This window comes from Balaenoptera ricei, chromosome 16 (genome assembly GCF_028023285.1).
Source record: "Balaenoptera ricei isolate mBalRic1 chromosome 16, mBalRic1.hap2, whole genome shotgun sequence".
In the NCBI taxonomy this organism is placed as follows: domain Eukaryota; kingdom Metazoa; phylum Chordata; class Mammalia; order Artiodactyla; family Balaenopteridae; genus Balaenoptera; species Balaenoptera ricei.
In genome coordinates, this window is record NC_082654.1 from 38,068,518 (window position 1) to 38,094,354 (window position 25,837).

At 39.7% G+C, this 25,837-nt stretch overlaps 1 protein-coding gene across 1 annotated transcript; it reads left to right on the forward strand.

The window, feature by feature from the left end:
* Positions 1-3,924: 3,924 nt before the first annotated feature.
* ANKRD22 (ankyrin repeat domain 22) lies at positions 3,925-25,382 on the forward strand. The gene is made up of 6 exons (XM_059899960.1): positions 3,925-4,076; positions 16,426-16,617; positions 19,859-19,966; positions 22,825-22,902; positions 24,325-24,423; positions 24,691-25,382. Exons 1-6 carry the CDS (start codon positions 4,056-4,058, stop codon positions 24,766-24,768), a joined length of 576 nt encoding a protein of 191 aa, XP_059755943.1. The 5' UTR covers positions 3,925-4,055; the 3' UTR covers positions 24,769-25,382.
* Positions 25,383-25,837: the final 455 nt, after the last annotated feature.

The window sequence follows — 25,837 nt, forward strand, 5'->3', positions numbered from 1 at the left end:
GGACATCTTTAATTTTACGCCTGTAGTGTCTGACTCAACTATTATTTCTTGATAGATGTTCATGTGTGAAAGTTGTTTCCTAGAACTTTTTCTCTTCTGTTTTTGTAATTAAGCCTTTTTGTAAAGGCTCAGTTTGCCAGATAGTGAACCCTAAACAATTTAAAAAAATTATCTGTTTCTCAGACCTCTTTGGCATATGGATTATTTTTTTGAGCTAAATGCCATTGAGAACCAGCAGATGCAAGACAAGATTTAAAAACAGGGTACAAGCTTTCCTTTCGTAAAGGAAATTTATATCTATAAAGGAAATTGACATTAGTAGAAGACACTGAACAACTTGTAGCAATAAAGGGGGCACTGACTTAAATCTGCCTGACAAACTTTATCACTTAACCCTTGTTTACCTCACTTTTCCTGCCACCTCTCCATAACTTGCCTCCGCTCCCCTTCCAACCTTCTCCAGAAGCCCCAAACACCTTTCCTTTAGCCTAAGATGGTATCTAGTCCTAAATTCTAAACACCTCTTGGAGTTACACATCCCCTGAGTTTCTCTCATGTATATGTAAGATATACATGCTAACAAACTTCCCTTTGCTTTTCTCTTGTTGGTCTGTCTTTTGTTGAGCCCCAGCAAGAACCTAGAAGGGTAGGAAGAGAAATGTTTTCTTTCCTCCTCTATGACTATATTCCATTCTCACAGTATAAGTGATCCAAGTCCTCTTTCTTCACCTTTAGTTCTCCTGTTGGCCTAGAAGAGGTTTTTTCTACCTTAGCACTACTTTGGGCAGGATAATTCTTGTCTGTGAGAGGCTGCCCTGTACACTGTAGGATGTTTAACAGCATCCCTGGCACCCATCATCTAGATGCCAGTATCATGCCCACACCTGGTTGTGACAACCAAAAATGTCTCCAGAGAGTGCCCTGTATTTTTATTTGCTAGATCTGGCAGTCTTACCTGGGGAAAAAAATCATCCCTGGTCAATGTTCACTGGCCTAGAGACAAGTGCAAGTGTTTCGCCACTTGCAATGAATCAACTGCTTTTTTATTACTTTGTTTTTAGTGTCATCTGTCCATTCAAACATTTCATCTTTCACAATTATAATGTGTATTGTGCCTTTAGAACCAGATTGTAGGGCAGGAAAAAGAATTTTCCCTCTACCCTTCTAGGTTCTATGGCTGAGAACCCACCTGTAATAAAGACAGATTAACAAGAGGAAATCAAACAGAAGTTTAATAACATGTATACCTCTTGTACACATGGGAGAGACCCAGGAAAACTCTTGGAAATGGCCAAGCCACCACCTTAAATACCTCCTTCAGCTAAAGACAAAAGAAGATTTTGGGGGAGGAGCAGTTATGGGAGGTGACCAAGAAAAGCACAGAAAACAGGGGTAAGGGTGTTATGCAGATTTAAGTCATTGCCTTATCCATTGGTAAATTTCCAGAAGTCATTCTTTTCTTCCTGGTACAGTGAGGGAGACACTTTTACAAATGGAGAATTCCCTTATAAATGTAAATCTCCCTTACAAAAGGGTAAATTCTACTGCTTTCAGAGATCTGCAGTTTTTCAAGAATAATCAATTCAAAATAATCCTTATGCTAAAAAGACATATTTTAGGGTGACACATTCTGCTACCCTTTGTCAGGAAGGAAAAAAACCTTTCCTCTACCCATCTAGGTTCTTCTGGTTGGTCTAAGAATTAAATTGACAAAAGACAGATTAACAGGAAAAACTCAGATTTAATTTTGTACATATAGGAACCTAACATACATGAGAGGTTCAGCGACAGAAAAGTAAAATAAGGTATGTGTGCCATCCTGAGCTAGGGAATGGGACAGGGGCCTGGGGCTTCCAAGGACAGGAAGTTCATTCACAGGATAATAATAAAAAGAGGACATGTTTAGTAATTAAATATTTGCCCTGCCATATTAATTGGGCCACTTAGATAAAATTTACCTCCAGTAATAACGTTTTTCTGGGAAAAACCCCCAACTTAAGTTCTTCTAGGTAGTTAAGGGAGGGGCAATAGTTTCCCTTGAACCCACAGGATCTTGATTGCCTTTAGTTCAAAATAATCCTCATGCCAAAGTGGCACATTTTGGGGAAGCTTGTCCTGAACCCTTACACCTTCAAGATGCAGTCAAGGGAGAGATGCAGAATCCAAATAGAGGAGTTGTGGTCCTGATAAGAAATTAGAGAAGACTCTTTTTTTTTTTTTTTGGCCGTACCACGTGGCAGGCGGGATTTTAGTTCCCTGACCAGGGATTGAACCCCTGTCCCCTGCAGTGGTAGTGCAGAGTCCTAACCACTGGACTGACTGACAGGGAATTCCCTAAAGAAGACTTTTGAGTTCAGTTAGGGTGAAAAGAGTCTGCAGAAACTACAAATTAGTTAGAAGAGGTTACAAAGAAAGCTGAAGGGGATTACGAAAGATTTGCATAAGAGAGTGAAGGATTTAAGTCAGTGGGAAAGACACTTAAATGTCTTAGGAAATAAAGGAATGAGAAATGACACTAAGCCAAAGAGGAAGTCAGCTGCAATCTTAGTGGGTATTGCAGGCTTCCGTCTCCAACAGAAGAATTAGCTAATTCTTAAAACTCCTGGGAGGTAGGCCCCAAAGCTAAGTCCATAGTAAAGTGTCTAAGTCTCATTATAACAATGATAAGAATAGCCCATTGTGTCCATCATTGGAGTAGGAAGAATTTCCCTGAAAAAAAAAAAAAAAAAATATATATATATATATATATATATATATATAGGCTTAGGCCTTGGATCCTGGCGCCAAATCTTGGCCACAAAGAACCTTAACTGATCAAATCAGTTTGCTTGGGATGGTTGAACGCTTTCTCTCATGGGTGTGTATTAATTCTGGGAAAGTTTAGCACTTTGCTGTGATTGTGTTAAGTTCAGAGAAAATGTGTGAATATTTGGTATCATATTTGGTATACAAAATATCTACGATGTTTAAGAGATTTGGCACGTTAGCACGTTTGACCAAGTGGCCTGGTGTTTCCATTTAAAATGTATAAGAGAGTAATTGATGTATAATAGAGTAATTGATTTTAGACATGATTTTAAAATGGAATATTATAAATTGACTAAATTTGGAAACAGTATTAGGATGTTTAGGATGACTTAATATTTATTATATTAGAGTAAGTTTAGTTTATTAGTTTATTAGATTTACAAGATCGTTTAGCTGGGAATGTATTACACTACGCTCAGAATTAAAGTGCTTATAAAGGAAAATCAAATATGGTAATACTATAAGTGTAATTTAAACCTTTTAGTATAATTGAATTCACTAGAATGTAAATGGGACTGATATTTCAAAAAGTTTAGGTTTTTTAATTTGAGTTGCTCAAACTTTACTCAAAGATGCCCTTGAATGTGATTATGAGCACATTTATGTATATAAAATACTATAGCTCATAAATTGACTTTATTATTTTAATTAGTCTATATTAATAAAAAATATCAAGGAATAATAAATAAACTTATGTGTGCATAAAGACAGCAATAATCCATCAGTTTTAAAGATTATTTTTCATGAAGGTCAAGTCCTATGCAGACATATATGGTTCTAACAAGCGAGTTTGTTTGCACTTAGCCTTTCTCAATAGCCACTGAAAACCAGATTTCAATTAGGAAATGTCCTAAACACAGTACCCTGTTTTGAGCCCTGAGTCGTTTCTGCCCGTGTGAGAACTTTTCTTCCCGCCTCATCTTTGTTTCCTTTTTTCCACATGTCACCACTGGCAGAGTAGGTATGACTCAGAAACCAGTTCCTCGGGCTTGTAACATTAGATGATGCACAACTTGGGTGATTCATTACACGGTAAACTAATGCCCTTGTTTCATTGGGTTGGGCTCTCTGGAAGGGGTGTTGCTGTGTAGGTTGCTGGAAAAACACTCACAGGTGTGGAAAGAAAGGACTTGCCACCAACCTGGGCTTCTAGGGACCTTTCTCTCGACTGGGAAGGATTTTGATGTTAATTGGAAATACCTCCAGAAGATTCAAGAAGCTGTGAAATAAGTCTGTGAAGGACCAGCATGGGAATCCTATACTCTGAGGTATGTAACTTCTCTGGAAATAAGATTCCCAAGATGTTAAAAATTGCTTATGCTTTTCAAATGGAATTTCCTATCCCTATTAATGTCTCCTTTTCATCTGTCTAACTTTCTGTAAGAGCATTAAGTCAAAACAAAGTCCAGTGTGCTAGTCTTTTTGATATTTTAATATTTTAAGGCAAATTATTTTGCAATCCTAAAACTTTAGCTAGATAGTAGCTAGTAGAGAGCCATATAGTATACATGTCATGATGTCCAGATGTTTGAGGGGGTAATTTGGATCTGTAAAATGAAATTTATGAAAAGGGAGTTAATGGAGTTGTGTTTTCTGATGTCAAACATCCAGAGGACAAGTGAAAATTGTCTTCAACTGGATTTTCTAAGCAGACTAAAGATAGCCTGGCTCTTTTATGGAAATGTGGGTATAGAGTAATGCCTTTCCGCTTGATATTTGAAAGGAAATTCACCTCTAGCAATTACTAATAAAGTCTATCCCTGTGTAGAAGAAGGATAAAAGCAGAATGTAGTTTTGATATTTTGAGTTTTTTCTTTTCACAGCTGATGGATACAGAAATGCTTTTTCCTGTATTGAGAGTAACCTACTAGAATCAAATAGATTTTTAACAATGTTTCAAAGGAGTACAAGAGAGTCATGTTTAAACAAGAGTCCAAGAGGTGTAATGAGGTTATTATTCATGATTTGCTCCCTTTCCTCTCTCACACAAATAACCGGTCCGTCTACATTTCATTGCAGATGCTCAACAGAACCTCTTTGGGCGCTTCTTCTAATACTGAAGGCAGTTTCTCAGTGTTGGCAGTTATGTCTAATGCCAGGTGTGTGTGTGTGTGTGTGTGTGTGTGTGTGTGTGTGTGTGTCTTTCTGTAGTCAACTTTTCTTTGATTAGTTTATATTTCTAGATATGTCTTGCCCAGTGACTTTAGGCTGGTGAAGAACTCACATATATGAAAATGTCAACACATGTAATGTTCTAAAATGCTACTCTGGCCTTTCTTAAGCCCTAGATTGCCTAAGCACCAGGAAGTGGAACTTGTTGAAAATGCAGTTTCAAGGGCCCCCAACCCAGAGAGTCTGTTTCACTCAGTTTGAGGTACGGTTCAGAAACCTGCTTTTTAGGGGAGCCTCCCCAGTGATTCTGATGTAGGTGATCAGTTTACCACCCCTGGGAGAAAAATGCTGCTCTCGGCTAGTGCTTTTCAAATTTTAATGTGCATACAGATCACTCAAAGATCTTGTTCAAATGCAGATTATTATTCTGTAGGTCTGGGTGGGGCATAAGATAATGCATTTCATCTCTGCAATATGCTGCTGGTCCTGGACCATGCAGTGAGAAGCCAGATTGTAGCGTACAGTCTAGGTCCTGGAAATAATTACTTAAGGAAGTCTTTGTGTGAGCAGTGTAATTGTTTGTTGATGGGGTGTGGATTTGGCAAGTGGTTGAGTCAAGGCAAGGCATTGATACTTATAAGTATCAGTGAGAATATCCCCGGAAGTGGAATGAACTTTTCACTTTTCAGATATATTGAGGACAAAGCAATGTGGAATCTACTATGATATTTGAAAGCAAATACGACAATCACACACACACACACGTATACACACACCCCTAAAAGACCCTAACTTACCTAGAAGCTCATAAGTAATTATTCAAAGCTCATAATTAACATTGAATCAAAGCTAGTGTCAACTAAAATAATATATGCATAACCTAAAAATTGAGAGTTATGTTTTATTCAGCGGACACACTGAGGGCGTCAAGCCCGGGAGGCAGCATCTCAAATAACCCTGAGAAAACTGCTCCGAGGAGGTGAGGGTGAGCTAGGACAGATAGGAGTTTTGCAACAAAGGGCAGGTAGTAGGAAGAAAAAATTACTGTTAATAAAAGAAAACTAGATATGTCAAGTTAAGGAATTTAGTACTTTTCTATGTATGGGAAGATGCAAGAGTCTGGGCTCACTAAAATCACTCCTTTGATATGCACCTCAGCTATATGGGGCCAGGATCCTGTGTTTTTATATCCTGAGTTTCCGCAGGGCTCACCTTTGGAGTGGCTGCAGTCTGATGGCTGCTAGATGGCAGGTATTCTTTGTTTCCTTCCTGAGTTCCCTCGGGGCTCACCGGCTCACCTTTGGTGGCTGGTGGTGACTGCAATTGCTGATGACTGTGACATCCTTTGTTTACTGATATGGCAGGCAATATTTTATTTCTCAGTAGTCTTAAGTAGTGTCGGGATAAATGGTGTTTCCATGCAACTCAGTACCACAAGTGATACTACTTTGAGTAACTCAAAGAGGTACTTAGAACTTGGGCTCACATAGCATCTTAACAAAAGAAAAATAAATTTTTAGAGGAGTGGCAAGACAAAGGAAAAGTACTTTGAGTTTCTAAGGCAGCAAACTGAGGGAAGGCAAATATGTAGGGGAGCTAATGGAAGACAAGGGCTAGTTAGAAATTTTACTCTGTAAAATACTTTGGTGACTTCTCTGGGCTGACAAAGGTAATTTTGTCCTTCCTGGTAGAGAAAGAAGGGGCAACACCTTCACATATTTATGTCCTGCTTTTAGCTAAAGAGGGGGAGGGCAGAGAACATTCTTTGTATCTGCTTCTTCTCAATTGCCTTTAGTTCAAAATACCTGTTACACTAAGAGGTGTAAATTGAGGTTCATATTCTGCTACCCTCTAGAGCCTTGCATTGCTAATAGTTATGCTATTATATATATAGCATATACATATATATTTATTGAGGTATAATTGACATAACATTATATTAGTTTCAGGTGTACAAAGGAATGATTCAATATTTGTATATATTGCAAAATGATCACCACAATAAATCCATTAACATCTGTCATCACACATAGTTACAAATTTTTGTTTTGATGGTAACTTTCAAGATCCACATTCCTAGCTGCTTTCAAACATGCAATGCAGTATTATTAACTACAGTCACCATGCTGTACATTACATCCCAATGACTTATTCATTTTATAACTAGAAATTTGTACTTTTTGACCCCCTTCACCCATTTCTCACACCTCTGACCTCCTGCTCTGTCTCAGGCAACCACCAATCTATTCTCTATATTCATGTGCTTTTTTTTGTGTGTGTGTGTGCTTGTTTGTTTGTTGTTTTTCATTGTTGTTGTTTAGATTCCACATAAAAGTGAGAGCATATGTTATTTATCTTTTTCTGTCTGACTTACTTCACTTAACATAATACCCTTAAGGTCCATCTTTGTTTTTGTAAATGGTAAAATTTTGTTCCTTCTATGGCTGAATAATATTCCATTGTGTATATGTACCACATCTTCTTTATCCATGTGTTCATCGATGGACATTTAGGTTGTTTCTAATATATTTGTAAGAAAGAAGGGGAGAATGAGGGGGTGTCCCAGAGTGGGTCCTAACCTCTGCAGTAGAGGATATGCTTAGAGCTCAGTGAGAGAACTAAGCTTGGATTGATCACCCCCGGCTATGCAGGCCAGACTTTTAAACAGGTCTGATTCATTTAAACCAGGGATCCCCAACTCCTGTTAGGAACCAGGCCTCACAGCAGGAGGTGAGCGGCGGGCAGGCATCATCTGTATTTACAGCCGCTCCCCATCGCTCGCATTACTGCCTGAGCTCCGCCTCCTGTCAGATCAGCGGCCGCATTAGATTCTCATAGGAGCACGAACCCTACTGTGAACTGCGCATGTGAGAGATCTAGGCTGCACGCTCCTTATGAGAATCTAATGCCTGATGATCTGAGGTGAAGCTAGCGCTGGGGAGCAGCTGCAAATACAGATGATCATTAGCAGAGAGGTTTGACTGCACAGACACCATAATAAATCAATTGCTTGCAGACATATCAAAACCCTATCTGTGAGTGGCAAGTGACAATTAAGCTGCATCTTACGGAGCAGACTGGACATAAGCAACAGACTTCGGGTGTCACTGTCTCCCATCACCCCCAGATGGGACCACCTAGTTGTAGGAAAACAAGTTCAGGGGTCCCACTGACTCTGCATTATGGTGAGTTGTATGATTACTTCATTATATATTACAATGTAATAATAATAGAAATAAAGTGCACAATAAACGTAATGTACTTGAATCATCCCGAAACCATCCCCCCCTCCCCTGGTCCATGGAAAAATTGTCTTCCATGAAATGGGTCCCTGGTGCCAAAAAGGCTGGGGTCCACTGATTTAAACCCTTATCACACATATCTGTTCATACTATTTGCAATAATAACAAGTATTTAATTAGGCCTTTATTATGTGCCTGGCTGTGTTCTAAACATTTTAAGTGTATTAACTCATTTAATACTCACCCAACCATATAAAAGAGTCACTATGATTATCCTTATTTTACAAGTGAAAAAACTGAGGCAAAGATAGTTTCAGGAACTGGCCTAGAGTTATGCAGCTAAAAAGTACTTACTGGCTAGAGACCTGTGTACATTCAGGGAAATTGTGCTCATGTCCTGATGAACATGCTAAGTTCTTTCCCTAAAGTTCTCTCAATAGGCATGTCACCCTCCATAAATAAGCTGGTTTTAACCACTCTGCTCTTCTGTCAACGCTCTTCCCCACGAAGTTACACTCTTGTCCTTTTCTCTTTGTTAGAAGAATAGGGTAAACTAAATCCAGGTTCCAATGAGGTACATTTTACTCCCACCCTGTAGAGAAGTGTTGCACACTGCAAAGTATTACAAAAATTAGAAAGAAGGAAGTTGTATAAGAACTTAAAGAGCTCAAGAATTTGTGCTTAGGAGATCTATAGAACATTCTCCAGGCTCTTGTCCTTGCCAGCTGGGGAAACAAGGCCTTAAAAGGAATATCTAGAAAATTATATTATAATGATGTATCCCTTTAAACTTTGGGAAAGTCTAATGTTAAAGTTACCTATGAACAGTGGTACCCACACACACACATACACACATACACGCACTCTTAATATTAATGCTTTAGGAATATATCTGTTTTTCAGATGGGAAGATGTTACCATAGAAAAAGAGCACATGGTTTAAAGAAGAGGGAGATCATATTGAATTACACAGTGTCCAGAGAAAGCAATTTAGGCTGAGCAGGGCTTTTTGGGAGAGCTGGTACCATCGAGGAGGAGAACTCAGGGGGAACAGGAATAGAGATGTAATGAATGGGAAGGCCATTGGACCGGAAATCCAGGAAACCTAGAATTTAGTCCCCATTATGCCAGAAACTCGGGGCAGTTGGGGGAAATCACTTAACCTCTTCTGGTCACAGTTTTGATATATAAAACAGGATAGCTGGGTGAGATCGGGTTCAGCATGAAACATTGTGTCCTTCCATGATAAGGGAAAAGGAGAGGCAAAGGCAATTGAAAAAAGTGCCTCCCTCACAATCTCTATCTACTTAGTTTGGGTATTGAACCCTTTAAAGATTTTGGTATTGTATATTTATTTATTTTTAAAAATTATTTTATTTTATTTATTTTTGGCTGTGTTGGGTCTTCGTTGCTGTGCACAGGCTTTCTCTAGTTGCGGCGAGCGGGGGCCACTCCTTACTGTGGTGTGCAGGCTTCTCATTGCGGTGGCCTCTCCTGTTGCGGAGCATGGGCTCTAGGCGTGCAGGCTTCAGTAGTTGTGGCTCACAGGCTCAGTAGTTGTGGCTCGCAGGCTCAGTAGTTGTGGCTCGTGGGCTTAGTTGCTCTGCAGCAGTTGGGATCTTCCCAGACCAGGGCTCAAACCCTAGTCCCCTGCATTGGCAGGCGGATTCTTAACCACTGCACCACCAGGGAAGATCTGGCATTGTATATTTAAAAAAGAGCACCAAATAGGTTCTATCCCAACTGATTTCTTGATTCTTTCCTTGTATATTTTAAGTATTTTACAAGTGATAATGTGGTACTAAATCACATTTTAAAAAGGAAATGATAGCTTCAATGTATGAACAGAAACCGGCACTAAACATTTGTAAATATTTATTCATTCATTCAGTCATCCATTTATTTAATCAACAATATTTATTCATCACATACTATATTCCAGGCACATGCTAGCTCCTGGTACATAGTGATAAATAAATAAGAGTAGATCTTGACCTCTTGGCGCTACCAATGTAAAATGAATACACAAGTTAAAAAAATAATAATTGTAAGTAGTGAAAAGAGAAATCAAGGAAGCAACAGGATAAAGAGAGAGTATATAAGAGGGGTGTACATATGTAATTAGATTTAACCTGAAAGGCTCCAATGAGGTAGTGACATTCGAGCTGAACTCTGAGGAATACGAATCTAGTCTTGGGAATCTTGGGGAGAGTGTTCCGGACAAGGGGTGTATGTATGGAGAATCTGAAGCATGGGAAGTTGGGCCAATTGGAATAACTGAGTGGTATACGAAAGGTATGGGTGAGAGCAGTTCATTAGGTACAGGCAATAAGAAGTTTTATTGTCTATTCCGAATTTAGAGACTAATAATACTGACTAAAGGTTGATTTGCTTTTTGTCATCACGGTGCTCCAGTAATTCTAAATAATGTCAGTTTAACATGGTCATCCCCACCCTTGGGCAGCCATTGTTTGGCAGAAAGTCCTGGAGCCCAGGAGGCAGTGAGAGTGACACTACTGCTTCCTCAAAGCCCTGCATTTACCTCTTTGGTGGTCTGAGGTAGTAGGGAGATATCAGGGCCTCCGATTGGCTAGATCAAGTAGCTAGAACCCACCTTTCCTCTGTCCTTTCTCCTCATGATTGGAGGCAAAGGCTTTCTTGCCCTGCCCTGGCCTCAGAGCTTCTCAGGTCTCAAGTGTGGTAATGAAGCTTCTTTAACTTCCTGGCCCTGAAGACAACATCATATTCTCAAAAAGACCTTGTTGGAGAAGGAATAGAAAATAGATAAATGTGTGCCCTTCCTTGATTTCCCCTTCACTGTTACTACTCATAACCCAACCACTGCTGGGGCTGTCCTTTATGTTACATAAAGGCTAAGTGGACCTAAGACAAAAAAAAAAAAAAAATTCCTGTGCCTTTTTTATCTGAAAGAAAGAATTTACTAAGAAATTTAAATCATGGTATGTGAAGAAATGAGTCATCAGAAGGAAAGGCTTGAGATTTATTGTACCAATAAAATAAAACCTTCATTATTATTCCCTAAGATTTCCTAAGTTGAAGAGGAAGAAAACGTCTTCTTGCCTTTTCTGGGAAGACATTTCATTAGTGTACACGTTTCTCTTGTGCAATATCTGAACCGTGTTGCATCAAAAACCACAGATTCGGGCTTCCCTGGTGGCGCAGTGGTTGAGAATCTGTCTGTCAATGCAGTGGACACGGGTTCGAGCCCTGGTCTGGGAGGATCCCACGTGCCGCGGAGCAACTGGGCCCGTGCACCACAACTACTGAGCCTGCGCGTCTGGAGCCTGTGCTCCGCAACAAGAGAGGCCGCGATAGTGAGAGGCCCGCGCACCGCGATGAAGAGTGGCCCCCGCTCGCCGCAAATAGAGAAAGCACTGGCACAGAAACGAAGACCCAACGCAGCTAAAAATAAATAAATTAATTTAAAAAAAATCTATTAAATCAGTTAGGAAGACACCAAGACTGGAAGCTTTTTTTTAAAAAAAACCCAAAAAACCCACAGATTATCCTCAGAAATTGTTAGGGAAGGTTTTAAATGGGGGGAGCTGCAGCATGGAGACGGTTAATAAGCAACTTATCAAGGCAGAGTTCCAAAGTCTCTCTCTTTAGACTGACAATTAGGGAGGATCCGCTACACTTCAGGGGAAGCAATACTGAAAGTGGGGATGATGGGGAAAAAACTTTGCTTTTCAAGACCTCTGTTACAGAGCAAGCAGCTCAGTTTCCTCCATGGTACTCAAATAATGTCAACTATTTTTCCAGCTGTGATATCTATTTTACTTGGAGCAGTGTAAAACACGGTTATGTTAAATAACCCATACAGAATAGTTTAGTTAATCATCAACAAACTGAACATGTCTTGTGCTCCCCAGAGGCGCTTCTTAAATTTTAGGGCCTGGAAAACAGTTATCAGCTATTTTGAAAGCCAGGCACGTACCCTTCCTCTTCTTCTGGCTGGTCTATGAATTAAATGGACATGAGGAAGATTAACAGGAGAAAATCAAACAAAAGTTTGATAACATGTATACATGGGAGAGACCCAGGAAAACTGAATAACTCACCAAAATGGCTGAAACCCTCACGTTAAATACCATCTTCAGCTAAAGACAGAGAGGGTGTTGGTGGTAGTGATTTGGGACTTTGAAGGGGAGGAAGGTAATTCACAAAAGATGGAAAAGCAAATGTTTGGTAAATAAATGTTTGCTGGGCCTGCAGAAACAATGGGGCACAGAGTGAACTCTGATCTTTAGGCTCTGCTGAGTTTCCCCCATACTCTTTGCAGCGATCTCTGCTGAAAGCTCTATTCCAGAACAGGGCCCCCTCTCCCCCGCTTTTTTTTTAAATTGAAGTAGAGTTGATTTACAATGTTGTGCCAGTCTCTGCTGTACAGCAAAGTGAATCAGTTTTACACATGTACACATTCTTATTTCTAATATTCTTTTCCATTATGGTTTATTCCAGGAGATTGGATATAGTTCCCTGTGTTCTACAGTAGGACCTTGTTGTTTATTCATTCTAAATGTGATAGTTTGCATCTACCAACCCCAAATTCCCAGTCCATTCCTCTCCTCCCCCCGCCCCTTGGCAACCACAGTCTGATCTCAACCAACAGTCTGTGAGTCTGTTTCTGTTTTGTAGACAGGTTCATTTGTGCCATATTTTAGATTTCACATATAAGTGATATCATATGGTATTTGTCTTCCTCTTTCTGACTTACTTCACTTAGTATGATAATCTCTAGTTGCATCCATGTTGCTACAAATGGCATTATTTTGTTCTTTTTTAATGGCTGAGTAGTATTCTACTGTATATATGTATCATGCCTTCTTTATCCATACATCTGCTGATGGACATTTAGGTTGTTTCCATGTTTTGGCTATTGTGAACAGTGCTGTTATGAACATAGGGGTGCATGTATCTTTTTGAATTATAGTTTTGTCCAGCTATATGCCCAGGAGTGGGATTGCTGTATCATATGGTAATTCTATTTTTAGTTTTCTGAGGAACCTCCATACTGTTCTCCATAGTGGCTGCACCAACTTACATTCCCACCAACAGTGTAGGAGGGTTCTCTTTTCTCCACACCCTCTCCAGCATTTGCTATTTGTAGACTTTTTTTTAAAAAAAATTATTTATTTATTTGGCTGAGCCGGGCCTTAGTTGCAGCACACAGGATCTTCGTTGCCGCACACAGGATCTTCGTTGCCGCATGCAGGATCTTTTAGTTGCGGCATGTGAGATCTTTAGTTGCGGCATGCGAACTCTTAGTTGCAGCATGCAGGATCTAGTTCTCTGACCAGGGATCGAACCCAGTCCCCCTGCACTGGGAGCTTGGAGTCTTAGCCACTGGACCATCGGGGAAGTCCCTATTTGTAGACTATTTAATGATGGCCATTCTGACCGGTGTGAGGTGGTACCTCATTGTAGTTTTGATTTGCATTTCTCTGATTATTAGTGATTTTTTAAAATTAATTTTTATTGGAGTATAGTTGATTTACAATGTTGTGCTAGTTTCTGCTGTACAGTGAAGTGAATCAGTTATACATATACGTATATCCACTCATTTTTAGATTCTATTCCCATATAGGTCATCACAGAGTATTGAGTAGAGTTCCCTGTGCTATACAGTAGGTTCTTATTAGTTATCTATTTTATATAGAGTAGTGTGTATATGTCAATCCCAATCTCCCAATTTATCTCTCCCCCAGTAATTAGTGATGTTGAGCATCTTTTCATGTGTCCACTGGCCATCTGTATGTCTTCTTTGGAGAAATGTATATTAAGGTCTTCTGCCCATTTTTCAATTGGGTTGTTTGTTTTTTTGCTGTTGAGTCGTATGAGCTGTTTGTATATTTTGGAGATTAAGCCCTTGTCGGTTGCATCATTTGCAAATATTTTCTCCCATTCTGTAGGCGCTTTCTTTTTTTTTATATATAATGGTTTCCTCTGCTGTGCAAAAGCTTGTAAATTTGATTAGGTCTCATTTGTTTATTTTTGTTTTTATTTCTATTGCCTTGGGAGACTGACCTAAGAAAACATTGGTATGATTTATGTCAGAGAATCTTTTATCTAAATTCTTTAGGCAGCTGAGGGAGGGGTAAAAAAACTTTCTTTTTTAACTTTTATTTATTTATTTATTTATTTATTTATTTATTTATTTATGGCTGTGTTGGGTCTTCGTTTCTGTGCGAGGGTTTTCTCTAGTTGCGGCAAGCGGGGGCCACTCTTCATCGCCGTATGTGGGCTTCTCACTATCGCGGCCTCTCTTGTTGTGGAGCACAGGCTCCAGACGCGCAGGCTCAGTAATTGTGGCTCACGGGCCCAGTTGGTCCGTGGCATGTGGGATCCTCCCAGACCAGGGCTCGAACCCGCGTCCCCTGCATTGGCAGGCGGACTCCCAACCACTGCACCATCAGGGAAGCCCTCAGTGAAGATTTTGAGGAGCCCAAGCAGAGGGAGCTTTGTGTGGTGTCCTGTGTGAATGTGGGCCCAGTGTTGTCAAATCTTTCAATTTTTAAAGAGAATCTGGAAAGCCAGATCACTACATGAAAAACTCCAGCTTTTGAAATACTGTAAATTAAAATGCTAGGAAAAGAAGAATTAACAATTTGCATGTGATGTCTAAGTGAGCCAGGAAGACATTTTACTTTTTAGCAGAAAAATTAACTCTATAGCCACCTGTTTTCAAGTTCTGCGTAGAAGACCATCAGTTTCCAAGTGCTAGCCCGTGAGTAGTAGTCATCAGTGGCAAATTTTCATTGGTGTATGCGAAATTTTTTTAAAAAATGAAGTAGGTTTTTCCATAGAGCTAATTCTATCTAACAGACTTTTTTTCCGTCCCCTCGGATTATAGACTTATGTTGTCAGTGCTTTTATGACCCTGAGGTGCCCCCTAGTGGAGACAAAGTTTATAACAGCATAGAACTTTTTCAGTTGCTTTTACACCTCATGCAACAAAACACTACGTGATGTCTAGTAATTTAATTTAATTTTCTAACTTTTTAAAAAAACTTTGCCTCCTTTGCATCTGGACCATGTCTTTTTCTGATTTCTCCTGCAACCGCTCTGACCATCACTTCTTTACCTCTTGGCAGATATCGCTAATTAATTTAATTAATACTTAATAAGCAATTATAATAACCTCCATAAATTGAGCATCATTCATGTGCCAGGTATTCTAAGTGCTTTTTTATACTGTCTAATTAAAATCAATCTGAAACTATTTAATGTGTGCCTACCATGTGCCCAGTGCTGTGTTATATATATGCTGGGGCTATGGCAGTGAATGGAATGAAGTAGCCTCTATTCATGTGGAATTTATAGCCTGAACTTCAGTGCTTTCCCTCACTCACTGTGGCCTCAACCCCTCCTGGTTCACAGTAGCTTGCAACACACAATTATAAATAATTAAGAAAAGAGGTATAGTTTTGTCAGTTGCTGTGAAGGAATGCTGGACTCAGGAAAGACAGATAAAATGAAAATAAGTTATGACATGAAGGATGAGCTAGCAGTTAGCCAGGTGAAGAGAGAGGCGAAAAAGTGGCTGTTTTTTTGGCTTTTGTTTTGTAGAGTAAGGGCAGAGCCCCCAATGGAAGAAACTAAACATGAGATATTGAAAAAAAGAGAGAAGTCCAGAGGGAGAGAAGAGAGGGAAAGTAGACAAGATGATGTCTGCTCAGATCTTGCTGTTAAACTCCCATCGTGCTTTGCAAAATTCCTTATAATGCTTTCTAAAATAAAAAGCATCTAGTTGCAGCTAATTCCATAATTCGTTATTTGTATATTATTTGTCTAAAATAGCTCTTTCCCACTGTGCAGATTTCCTTGAGTACAGGGGGCCATGCGTCTTTGTCCCGTTACTTAGTGGTGCCCTAAACTCCTCCGATATGCAGATTTTATCTTGAGTAGAAACCTGCTTTTCTGACAGGCATCATTTATCCATGAACTCAACACACAATTTCCTTACTGAGTTGGCAATATTGCATCCATCTTTTCACTCATTCGTCCATTCAATGAACATTCCTGTGTGCCAAGCAATTTAGGAAATAGTAAGGGGTCCCTGGTGGCCCTACGCTTGTTCTAGACTTATGGCTAGACATCACTGAGACCCCAAATCTCATCAACAAAGCAGTAGATTACAATTTGGAAATATGGAATTTTAAGGTGTCGGGTGATTTTTTGTTCTTGGTGTGGTTTAACTATTCCTATATTTCAAAACCTGCTTTTGTTTTCCTCTCCTCAGCCCATCTGCCAGGCGGCCTATCAGAATAACTTGGGTCAAGTGTGGCACTGGGTGAGGGAAGACGGCAACTGTATCAACGTTCAAGATGGCTTTAATGGAGACACCCCCCTGATCAGCGCTTGCAGGCGAGGGCACCTGAGAATCGTTTCCTTCCTTCTGAGAAGAAACGCTGATGTGAACCTCAAAAACCAGGTGAGGCCATGACCATGGTAGTTCCTTTCTCCTCGCACCAGTGGAAGTAGTGGATGTCATTTGCTTATTGTTTGTAGCTCCTAACACCAACAATTTTTTTGGGCCTTACTTTAGAGAGACTGACACACACTGAGGCCATATTACCAGGCTAAAAAACAAAATAAAACATAGGTCAATGAACAGGCATATTTTGTGGGTTTCATGGCTAATTATGTCCTTGTATTTCTTAAAAAAAAAAAAAAAAAAAGGAATGGTTCACTCATTTTTCTGGATAGAGCTTCTTCCTTTCTTTTCCTCCTCCTCCTCCTCCCCATGCTTTTCTTTGCCCTTCTTCTCTCCCTGCTCCTCTTCCTCACTATTACAGAAGTAAAAGGAAAGATTTCCTGGGAAACAAGTATTGACCTGGTGGTGCTATTTCATTAGTTAGATTTTTACCTACTATATCAGTGTTCTGATCTACAGAAGATCCTATAATATGCTTGTGGAATAAAAGAATTTCACTGAGAAATTTGCCAAGAACAAATATGCTCACGAACCAGAGGCTACTTGAAACCAGACAGAAAGGCATGAAGAATATACTTAAATATGTGTTATTAGCTGACTTGGAGTCTTCAGAACTAAGGAAGAGCAGGACATGCTGTGAACATCCTTTCACAACCCTATGGGAACATCCAGTATCTGCATCATAGTAAAGGCAACGTTTAAAATACACTTAAGTCAATATAAAAAGTCACTCTTTGTAATAATTATGAATGCCCTGTACCCACTCAAGTACATTCAATGAAGGAAAATAGCCTGTAGGGCCCCACTTCTCCCTTCCAAGTCAGTTTAAAGTCTAGCTCATTGGGAGTAATAATATATTATCAGAAAATGGTTCACTACTGGACTTTCTTTTAATTTTTTTATTTTTTAAATTTTATTTATTTATTTATTTATTTATTTATTTATTTATTTTTTGGCTGCATTGGGTCTTCGTTGCTGTCCATGGGCTTTCTCTAGTTGCCACCAGCAGGGGCTACTCTTCGTTGTGGTGCAGAGGCCTCTCACTGCGGTGGCTTCTCTTGTTGCGGAGCATGGGCCCTAGGCCTGCGGGCTTCACTAGTTGTGGTACCTGGGCTCAGTAGTTGTGGCTCACGGGCTCTAGAGCGCAGGCTCAGTAGTTGTGGCACACGGGTTTAGTTGCTCTGTGGCATGTGGGATCTTCCCGGACCAGGGCTCGAACCCGTGTCCCCTGCATTGGCAGGCGGATTCTTAACCACTGTGCCACCAGGGAAGTCCACTACTGGACTTTCTTGTTTGTGCTTCCTATTTTTTGTGGGTTGGGTTAAAAGCAAGTCACGGCTGCGTTAATCTAACAGATAGGCTGCTTAGTGGAGTGTGACATGATTGCCCCAGCACCTAGCTGAGGAACCAGGTGTGTGGCCTTGTGGTGAGATGGGGTGGCCAAGACAGATGTCTCTGGGTTGGTGCCCTCTCAGGAGACTTGCTGGTTAGGAAGCTGAGGGAGGGAGATGTTTGTCAACACAGGGATGGGGCTGAGGAGGCATGCTTATCTCTGTTTTGCAGAGAACGTGAGCCAGGCTGCTTATGGAAATCCTGGGAAGGACTTCAGTGGATATCTTAGCAGAGATTTTATGAGAAGTGTTTGGTTTGCAACTGTCCATTTTAAAAATATTTTTAATGGTTTTTAAAGGTTTAATCCTTTCCATTTTCCCCAATACTAATCCTTGTACATTAATAATCTGAATTGGTGCTTTCCCGTTTCTTAAATCTATATTTGAGTTATCTTCAGAAGTACTGAACAGAGGCCTTAAAAGCAAGCGAACAAAAAGCTCTGGTGTTGGTACAGATGTACATACATGCCTAACGGAGTGATGGATTTTATGGAAAGCAAATTAAATTAAAACATAAAGATATCTTTTTGTTGTGTTGTTTGTTTGTTCGTTTTGGTGTGCCAGATTGACCAGGATTAAGACAGAAAATCAAATGCTGATCAGGAAGGAAGTGTAAATCATTATAATTTTACCAGAGCACAATTTAGCAGTACGGTGTGAGAAGCATCAATGCCTTTTATGCCAGGAATTCTGTTTTTTGAAACTTACGCTAAGGACAAATTTAGAAATGTTGATAAAGCTTTATACATGAGGATTCAAGCAATGTTATTTGTGAAAATGAAAAGTTAAAATTACTTGAAATGTTCAACAGGTAGGGTTTGGCTAAATAAATTCGAACAGCTCCATAGAACGGTAAACAGTGCAGCCATAACAGTTACGTGTTTAAAAATATTAAATGGCATAGGAAAATGCACATATTCTACATGTTAACTGAAAAAAAAGCAGATATAATTTTGCATGTGCAGTATGATCCTACACTGAAAAATTCCACATATATGCATTTTAAAGACTGGAGGAAGATACAGCAAAATATCAACAGTTAACTCTGGGCTGTTTGATAATGGGTGATTTTAAATTCTATCCTTATACTATTGTCTAGTTTATAAAATTTTTACAGAGAACACAGATGCCTTGATATTAGAAAAACAAAAATACTCTTATTTAAGAAGAGTAGAAATGAACCTCTCTTTTCTTCCTGACTTTCCTCTCTTCTCATTGATTTGGTTGGAATTCCAGTCACCATAGCTTGTTTTGCATTACACTTATTTGTGTGTGTTTCGGTCTACCTTTGCTTGATTATGAGGCCCTGAGGTTTTATATCCCCCGCAATTCCTAGAAGCTTAAATCTGTCACCTGATAATTATTCATGTATTTGAAGAATTAAATTGAGTTATTTCCATTTGTCCAGCACTGCTTGTGTTCATGTAGGAACATGGAAAAATTGCCATGTGGTTAAAATTTTCCTGTAAACAAACCACAAAATGAATAATTGTGTACCATAGATGATTAAGGAGTAACTATAGCTTTTCATACTAAATTGTCCTATGTTTATATCTCAATGTATTTTTTCCCCCAAACCAAAGTGAATGTGAGAATCTTTTGATGATTCGTAAAATGTACATTTCACTTGTCTTTCTATGGCCCAACTTTTTCTTCAGACTGTACTGTGTTCAATATTCTGGTCAATGGAATTCTGGGTTTATTAATTAGATTTATTCCACAGAAAGAGATGCCATGAATACCACAAAAATAAAAAGCGCAGACTAAATTTTTTGATAGGGTAATCTAAAAATATGCAGTTTAAAACAATATTTTATTAATAAATAGTCCTTTTCTTAATTTTTTAGAAACAGAGAACCTGCTTGCATTATGCTGTGAAGAAAAGATTTACCTTCTTTGATTATCTACTCATTATCCTCTTAATGCCTGTCCTGCTTATTGGCTATTTCCTCATGGTGAGTACAACACTCGTGAGAGCAAAAGATAAATGAGTATAAATGAGTAAGAGATCGACAGCATGAGTCATTAAATTTTGCCAAGTTGGTGAGATGTAAATAAATAGTAACAAAGTAAGCTCTTGGTTTGTATTCTACAAATGGCACCTCTAACATACATGCAATGTTATGACTGAAGTAAAGCAAGAAGAAAGGTAGCCAGGGAAATCAGTCAATGGTAAAATAATCTGTGCAATGTTTATTAGGAAAAATAAACTAAATTTGTTTAAGAATCTTCTGAAGGAAAAGCAAAAATCCTGAATATTAAAAAAAATCCCCTCCCTACTATTTCTTTTCTTTTTTAAATATTTATTTATTTATTTATTTATTTATTTATTTATTTATTTATTTATTTATTTATGGCTGCATTGGTCTTCTTTGCTGTGCGCAGGCTTTCTCTAGTTGCGCTGAGCGGGGTCTTCTCTTCGTTGAGGTGCGCGGGCTTCTCACTGCAGTGGCTTCTCTTGTTGCGGAGCACAGGTTCTAGGCGCTCGGGCTTCAGTAATTGTGGCTTGCGGGCTCTAGAGCGCGGGCTCTAGAGCGCAGGCTCAGTAGCGCACGGGCTTAGTTGTTCCGCGGCATGTGGGATCTTCCTGGACCAGGGCTCCAACCCATGTCCCCTGCATTGGCAGGCGGATTCTTAACCACTGTGCCACCAGGGAAGCCCCCCTACTATTTCTTTTCTCCTTTTTTTTTTGTAAGAAGAGTTTAGATTTTTGTACATATCTTTTTGAGTTTCTGATTTTTAAGGACCCATCCTGGTGTGAGTTAAAAAACAGATCCCAGGAGACTTGCACCAGAAGCTGACAAACACAGGAGATCTTTACAGAGAATTTGAAGCCCACCTCTCACCTTGGTAGATTTATTCATGTTTGAAGGAAACATTGGCATGCAGTAAGCTGCTTACATAAAGGAAGATGTAGTTTGTAGAGGAATGCAGTCATATTATGAGTAGAAGATGAAGCTTGAGGTGTTTTGTTTTTTTTTCCAAATAGAGCGACAGGTTTGCACTGACTCATTCACTTTTTTTCCATCTGGTTCCTCTTGTGGCCAGTTCTGCCGTTGAGAGATAACTCAACAGATACGTAATTTATTCCAGTTAAATGACCAACTCCCTTCTCTTCTTGCTAATAGACTATGGGTGTTAGTTATTCTTGTTAACATAAACTCCAGAACAAAATCTGCCAGTAGGTAATGTTATTATCTCCTTGGGTAATTAAATGTTATACATTTTGAAGAACTATAATTAAATATGATAACATTGATTTTGATGCTTGGATTTATGAGAGAGAGGAAACTCTAATTCACTGATAAACACATACTCTGTTTATACCCTTGAAAAGTTCTTGAAAAATTGTGTATTTAGTACACAGCATTTGAATATTTGTAGTTTTGGGGTGGAGTAAACCTGCCATTCATTTTCAAATGCTTTTGGAGATTATGAAGAAAAAAATCACAACTATGATTGGCAAGGCTCATTCAGAATTTGTTGACACACAACCTTGCTCTCTAAGACAGTAAAATGTTTAAAGCTGGAGCCCTGGGCAAATATACGAATTATTATGAATAACTCAGCTCTGATTGCACGTGTTTTATCTTAATTCATGGGGCCTGAAATTGTAAATTTGTGATGCCTAAGGAATAAATGACATGAGAGGAAATGATAGGGGAAAGGATCAGAAAAGACTGTGTTATATTAGAGGAAGATAAGAGGAGAAAGGCAATTTAGACATTGACGTAGGAGGGAAGCCCAAAGAGAAGACAGCTGGGTGGCGCTTCCTAAGTGGTAAAGGGACTGAACTCCAGGACATGCCCACCTGAGCAGAGAAAGCCACGATCCCTAACGGAATAGGATGGTGGGGGGATGCTCAAAGTGTCCTGTGGTCAGAATCTCAGGGAACGAGGCAGGAAAAGTGGATTTCTGAGGAGCCTAGTTAATTTCATTCATGTGTTCAATCATTCAACACATACTTATTATAGACTTTTATGTGTCAGACACTGTGCTGGGTGTTAGGAATACAATGATGAACTAAACAGGTGTAGTCCTTGTCCTCGTGAGAGTTAGAGGATTGTGAAGAATAAGTCATTGATCCAATAGTGACAGAACACATGTGAAGTTCCTATGAGGTAGTTGGTAGAGAGAGATGGTCAGTGTTAGGAGAGCCCAGAGGAGAGAGATGTCGCCTGGACAGTTAGGTCAGGGACAGCCTCCTGGAGGGAGAGGGGCCTGGGCTGAGATATTAAAGATGAACTTACCAGGCAAAGAGGAGAGAGGAGCCTTCTAGGCAGAAGAAACATTCAGGGCAGCTCTTCTATGGCACGGGGGAGCCTGGTGGGAATGAAAGACTAACCAAGGCCAATGTGCCTAGAGCAAGGTGAGCCGGGGGTGTGGATGAGATGGTTGGGGCCATAAGTGGAGGGCAAAATATATGGCACCTTGTCACAGGCTGAAGACTTTGCTTTTGCCCCCGGAGCAATGGGATTCTATAGAAGGGTTTTGAGCAAGGAAGGGAAAGACGGGCCACTGGACTCCATCCTCAGTAGGATTTGGCAGGTGTGGGGTAGGGCCCCAGATTTTGCATTTTTAGGTCCCAAGGTGCAGATGCTGTTACTCCAGGACCACACTCTGGCAACCATGGCTTTACCTAATTGATATTAATGGGCAGTGAGGAGGTGGGGGAGAGTTTAAGAAAGATGCATAGACGCATAGGGGTGTTGGGATTAAAATGAAGCCTATTGACTGGAATACTCCAGACGTAAGAGGGAGACAATGTTTGTAAATAAACCTCTCTTGTTCTCGTGCTTGCTGTTTGTCATAGGTATCAAAGACAAAGCAGAATGAGTCTCTTGTACGAATGCTACTTAACGCTGGTGCAGAAGTTAATGCTATAGATTGTGTAAGTTTATATTTTTAGTCACTTTGAAATAACATTGCAAATGGTATTTGTGGGTAGTGTACTTGTCATCTATAAAGTTGCTCGCTTTATTTTCCGAAACACTTGTACGTTTAGTTTCTGCTCCCTTCCCCTCCTTCCTTCCTTCCTTTTTACTGCGTCAGGCAACCTTGATATTGTTTATATTCTGCCACTGAACTCATGGGAATAACATTTTTATTGAATATAGAATATTTTTAAAAGAACTGCTCCACCACAGGTGGGGAGTTAAGAAAAATACAGGCTCTGATTACAAAATTCCACCATCAGTAGTTACGCTCGAGTCAGAATGCCTATGTGTAAACCTAGGCTTGCCACTTTTTACCTAAGTGAGTTTTGGCAAGTTTTAAACTTACTTGACTCTCGGTTTCCTCATCTGTAAAATGGGAACATCACTAGTCCTTACTTGTAGGGATCATATGGTATTTGTTTTTCTCTTTCTGACTTACTTCACTCTGTATGACAGACTCTAGGTCCATCCACCTCACTACAAATAACTCAATTTCGTTTCTTTTTATGGCTGAGTAATATTCCATTGTATATATGTGCCACATCTTCTTTATCCATTCATCTGTTGATGGACACTTAGGTGGCTTCCATGTCCTGGCTATTGTAAATAGAGCTGCAATGAACATTTTGGTACATGACTCTTTTTGAATTATGGTTTTCTCAGGGTATATGCCCAGTAATGGGATTGCTGGGTCGTATGGTAGTTCTATTTTTAGTTTTTTAAGGAACCTCTATACTGTTCTCCATAGTGGCTGTATCAATTTATATTCCCACAAACAGTGCAAGAGGGTTCCCTTTTCTCCACACCCTCTCCAGCATTTATTGTTTGTAGATTTTTTAATGATGGCCATTCTGACCGGTGTGAGATGATATCTCACTGTAGTTTTGATTTTCATTTCTCTAATGATTAATGATGTTGAGCATCCTTTCATGTGTTTGTTGGCAATCTTATAGGGATCATTATGTGAAGCATTGGGCAGAGTGCCTGGCACATAGTAAGTGCTCAGTGAATCCTAACAGCTGCTGCTGCAGCCAAGATCCCAACCCACTGGTGAGAAGGCCCCCATCCGCAAACTAAGGAAAGATAAGGACAAAGGTCAAAGAGAAATCCAAACGACAGTAAGAACAGTGATAACAGGAGTACCATAGGCTAAATTCTTCCTGTTTATAAGGTTTTGTCTTCACCTTTTGCCCCAAACCTTTGCAATCATTTTCTTCTCCCAAAAGTTTACTTGCGTGAAATAGTTCCACAAAGATGGTTTGCAGACTGTTTGTTTGGCTTAGTTGTACATTACAAAATATGAAAAGTGCTTGCTAAAGAAGCCATATGCTGCAGCGTGTAAGGATTCCGATTGACGTTGATTCTTGGTGTTTCAGTATGGCTGCACTGCGCTACATTATGCCTGCAAAATGAAAAACCAGACTCTCATTCCTCTGCTCCTTGAAGCCCATGCAGACCCCATGATAAAGAATAAGGTAAGGATCTGTGGACCATGGTCGGAGGTTCTATCATCATAACCTTCTAACTTTGGCTTTGTGTTGACATAAATTAATTGCCTCTGAAGTTGTTAAGAGCAAATTAATTGTCCTCATTAAGGAATCAAGTTATCCTATTAATGCTAGAACCGAATGACAGTCAACACTGTCTGTCATTCGGTTCTAGCATTAATAGGATGACATGGTCATTGCATTGACATTTGACTTTCTCGGAGATAAATAGCTATGATTTCTTTTTCTCCTCAGCATGGTGAGAGTTCCCTGGATATTGCACGGAGATTAAAATTTTCCCAGATTGAATTACTGCTAAGGAAAGCAACATAATCGTTATGACCTCATAGGAAGAAGTACAAAAAGGACTGGATTCTATTTCCATCTTGGACTGTTGGTCTGTAGACCACTCAGTCTGGAGGTCACCATGGTATGAGGATAACTATGGTTGCCATGGGTAATGTTTTGGAAGAGCTTTGTATTTCTAATGTATTTTTGCTCAGTGGAGTTCACTGTGGTCAAAATCCTTCTAGCGGAAACACTATAGCTGTCGGATTCTCCACTTCAGTCAAAAAACGGTGATGTTTCAAACTCAGTCTCCCCTGAAGGAGAGGATCAGCGTTATCCATGTTATCTGTTTTCAGTTGTGTTGCTCTTATAAAGAAGCTGTCCCGTCCATATCGTGCCCCAGGACAAAAACTGTTCTTCTGAGGCTCCTTTGAGTAGTAAGAGGAAGAATCAAAGCATGCACATTTGTATAGAATGGTGTGTGTATGTGTGCCGGTTTAGAGATTCGTATATAAATATTCCAGCTTCAACAAAATCGTCTATTAGTTGTCACCACAGATATTAGCAAATGCTACAAGTCAGAGCCTTGTTTTCCTTTCCAAGGAGCCAGTGTACCAGCATACCTCTAGATGTTTTGCTATCAATTTACAAATAAGAGCCGTCTTGATTTTGAACAAGATTATGTAACTATCAAGTTGTTTATTGAAAAATAGCTTTATGATTCTCTTGTGAATGCAAGGCAGTTACTAATCTTGTTAGGACTGTTTATTTTTTATTCATAAAATTAAAACTATTACTGTCAATTATTTGGATAAAGTAATTCTTTACAAGAAATAGAGCTATATGATGAGGTAGTGTCTGGATTATACTTCTAGAGGAGAGATTGTGAATATCAATATATCTCTCTCAAGTCCTTTGTCAGTGACACAGAGCAGAAATAAGCACATTTAAAAATGACTGAGGGCTTCCCTATTGGTGCAGTGGTTAAGGATCCGCCTACCAACGCAGAGGACACAGGTTCGAGCCCTGGTCTGGAAGATCCCACATGCCGCGGAGCAACTAAGTCCGTGCGCCACAACTACTGAGCCTGAGCTGTAGAGCCCGCGAGCCACAA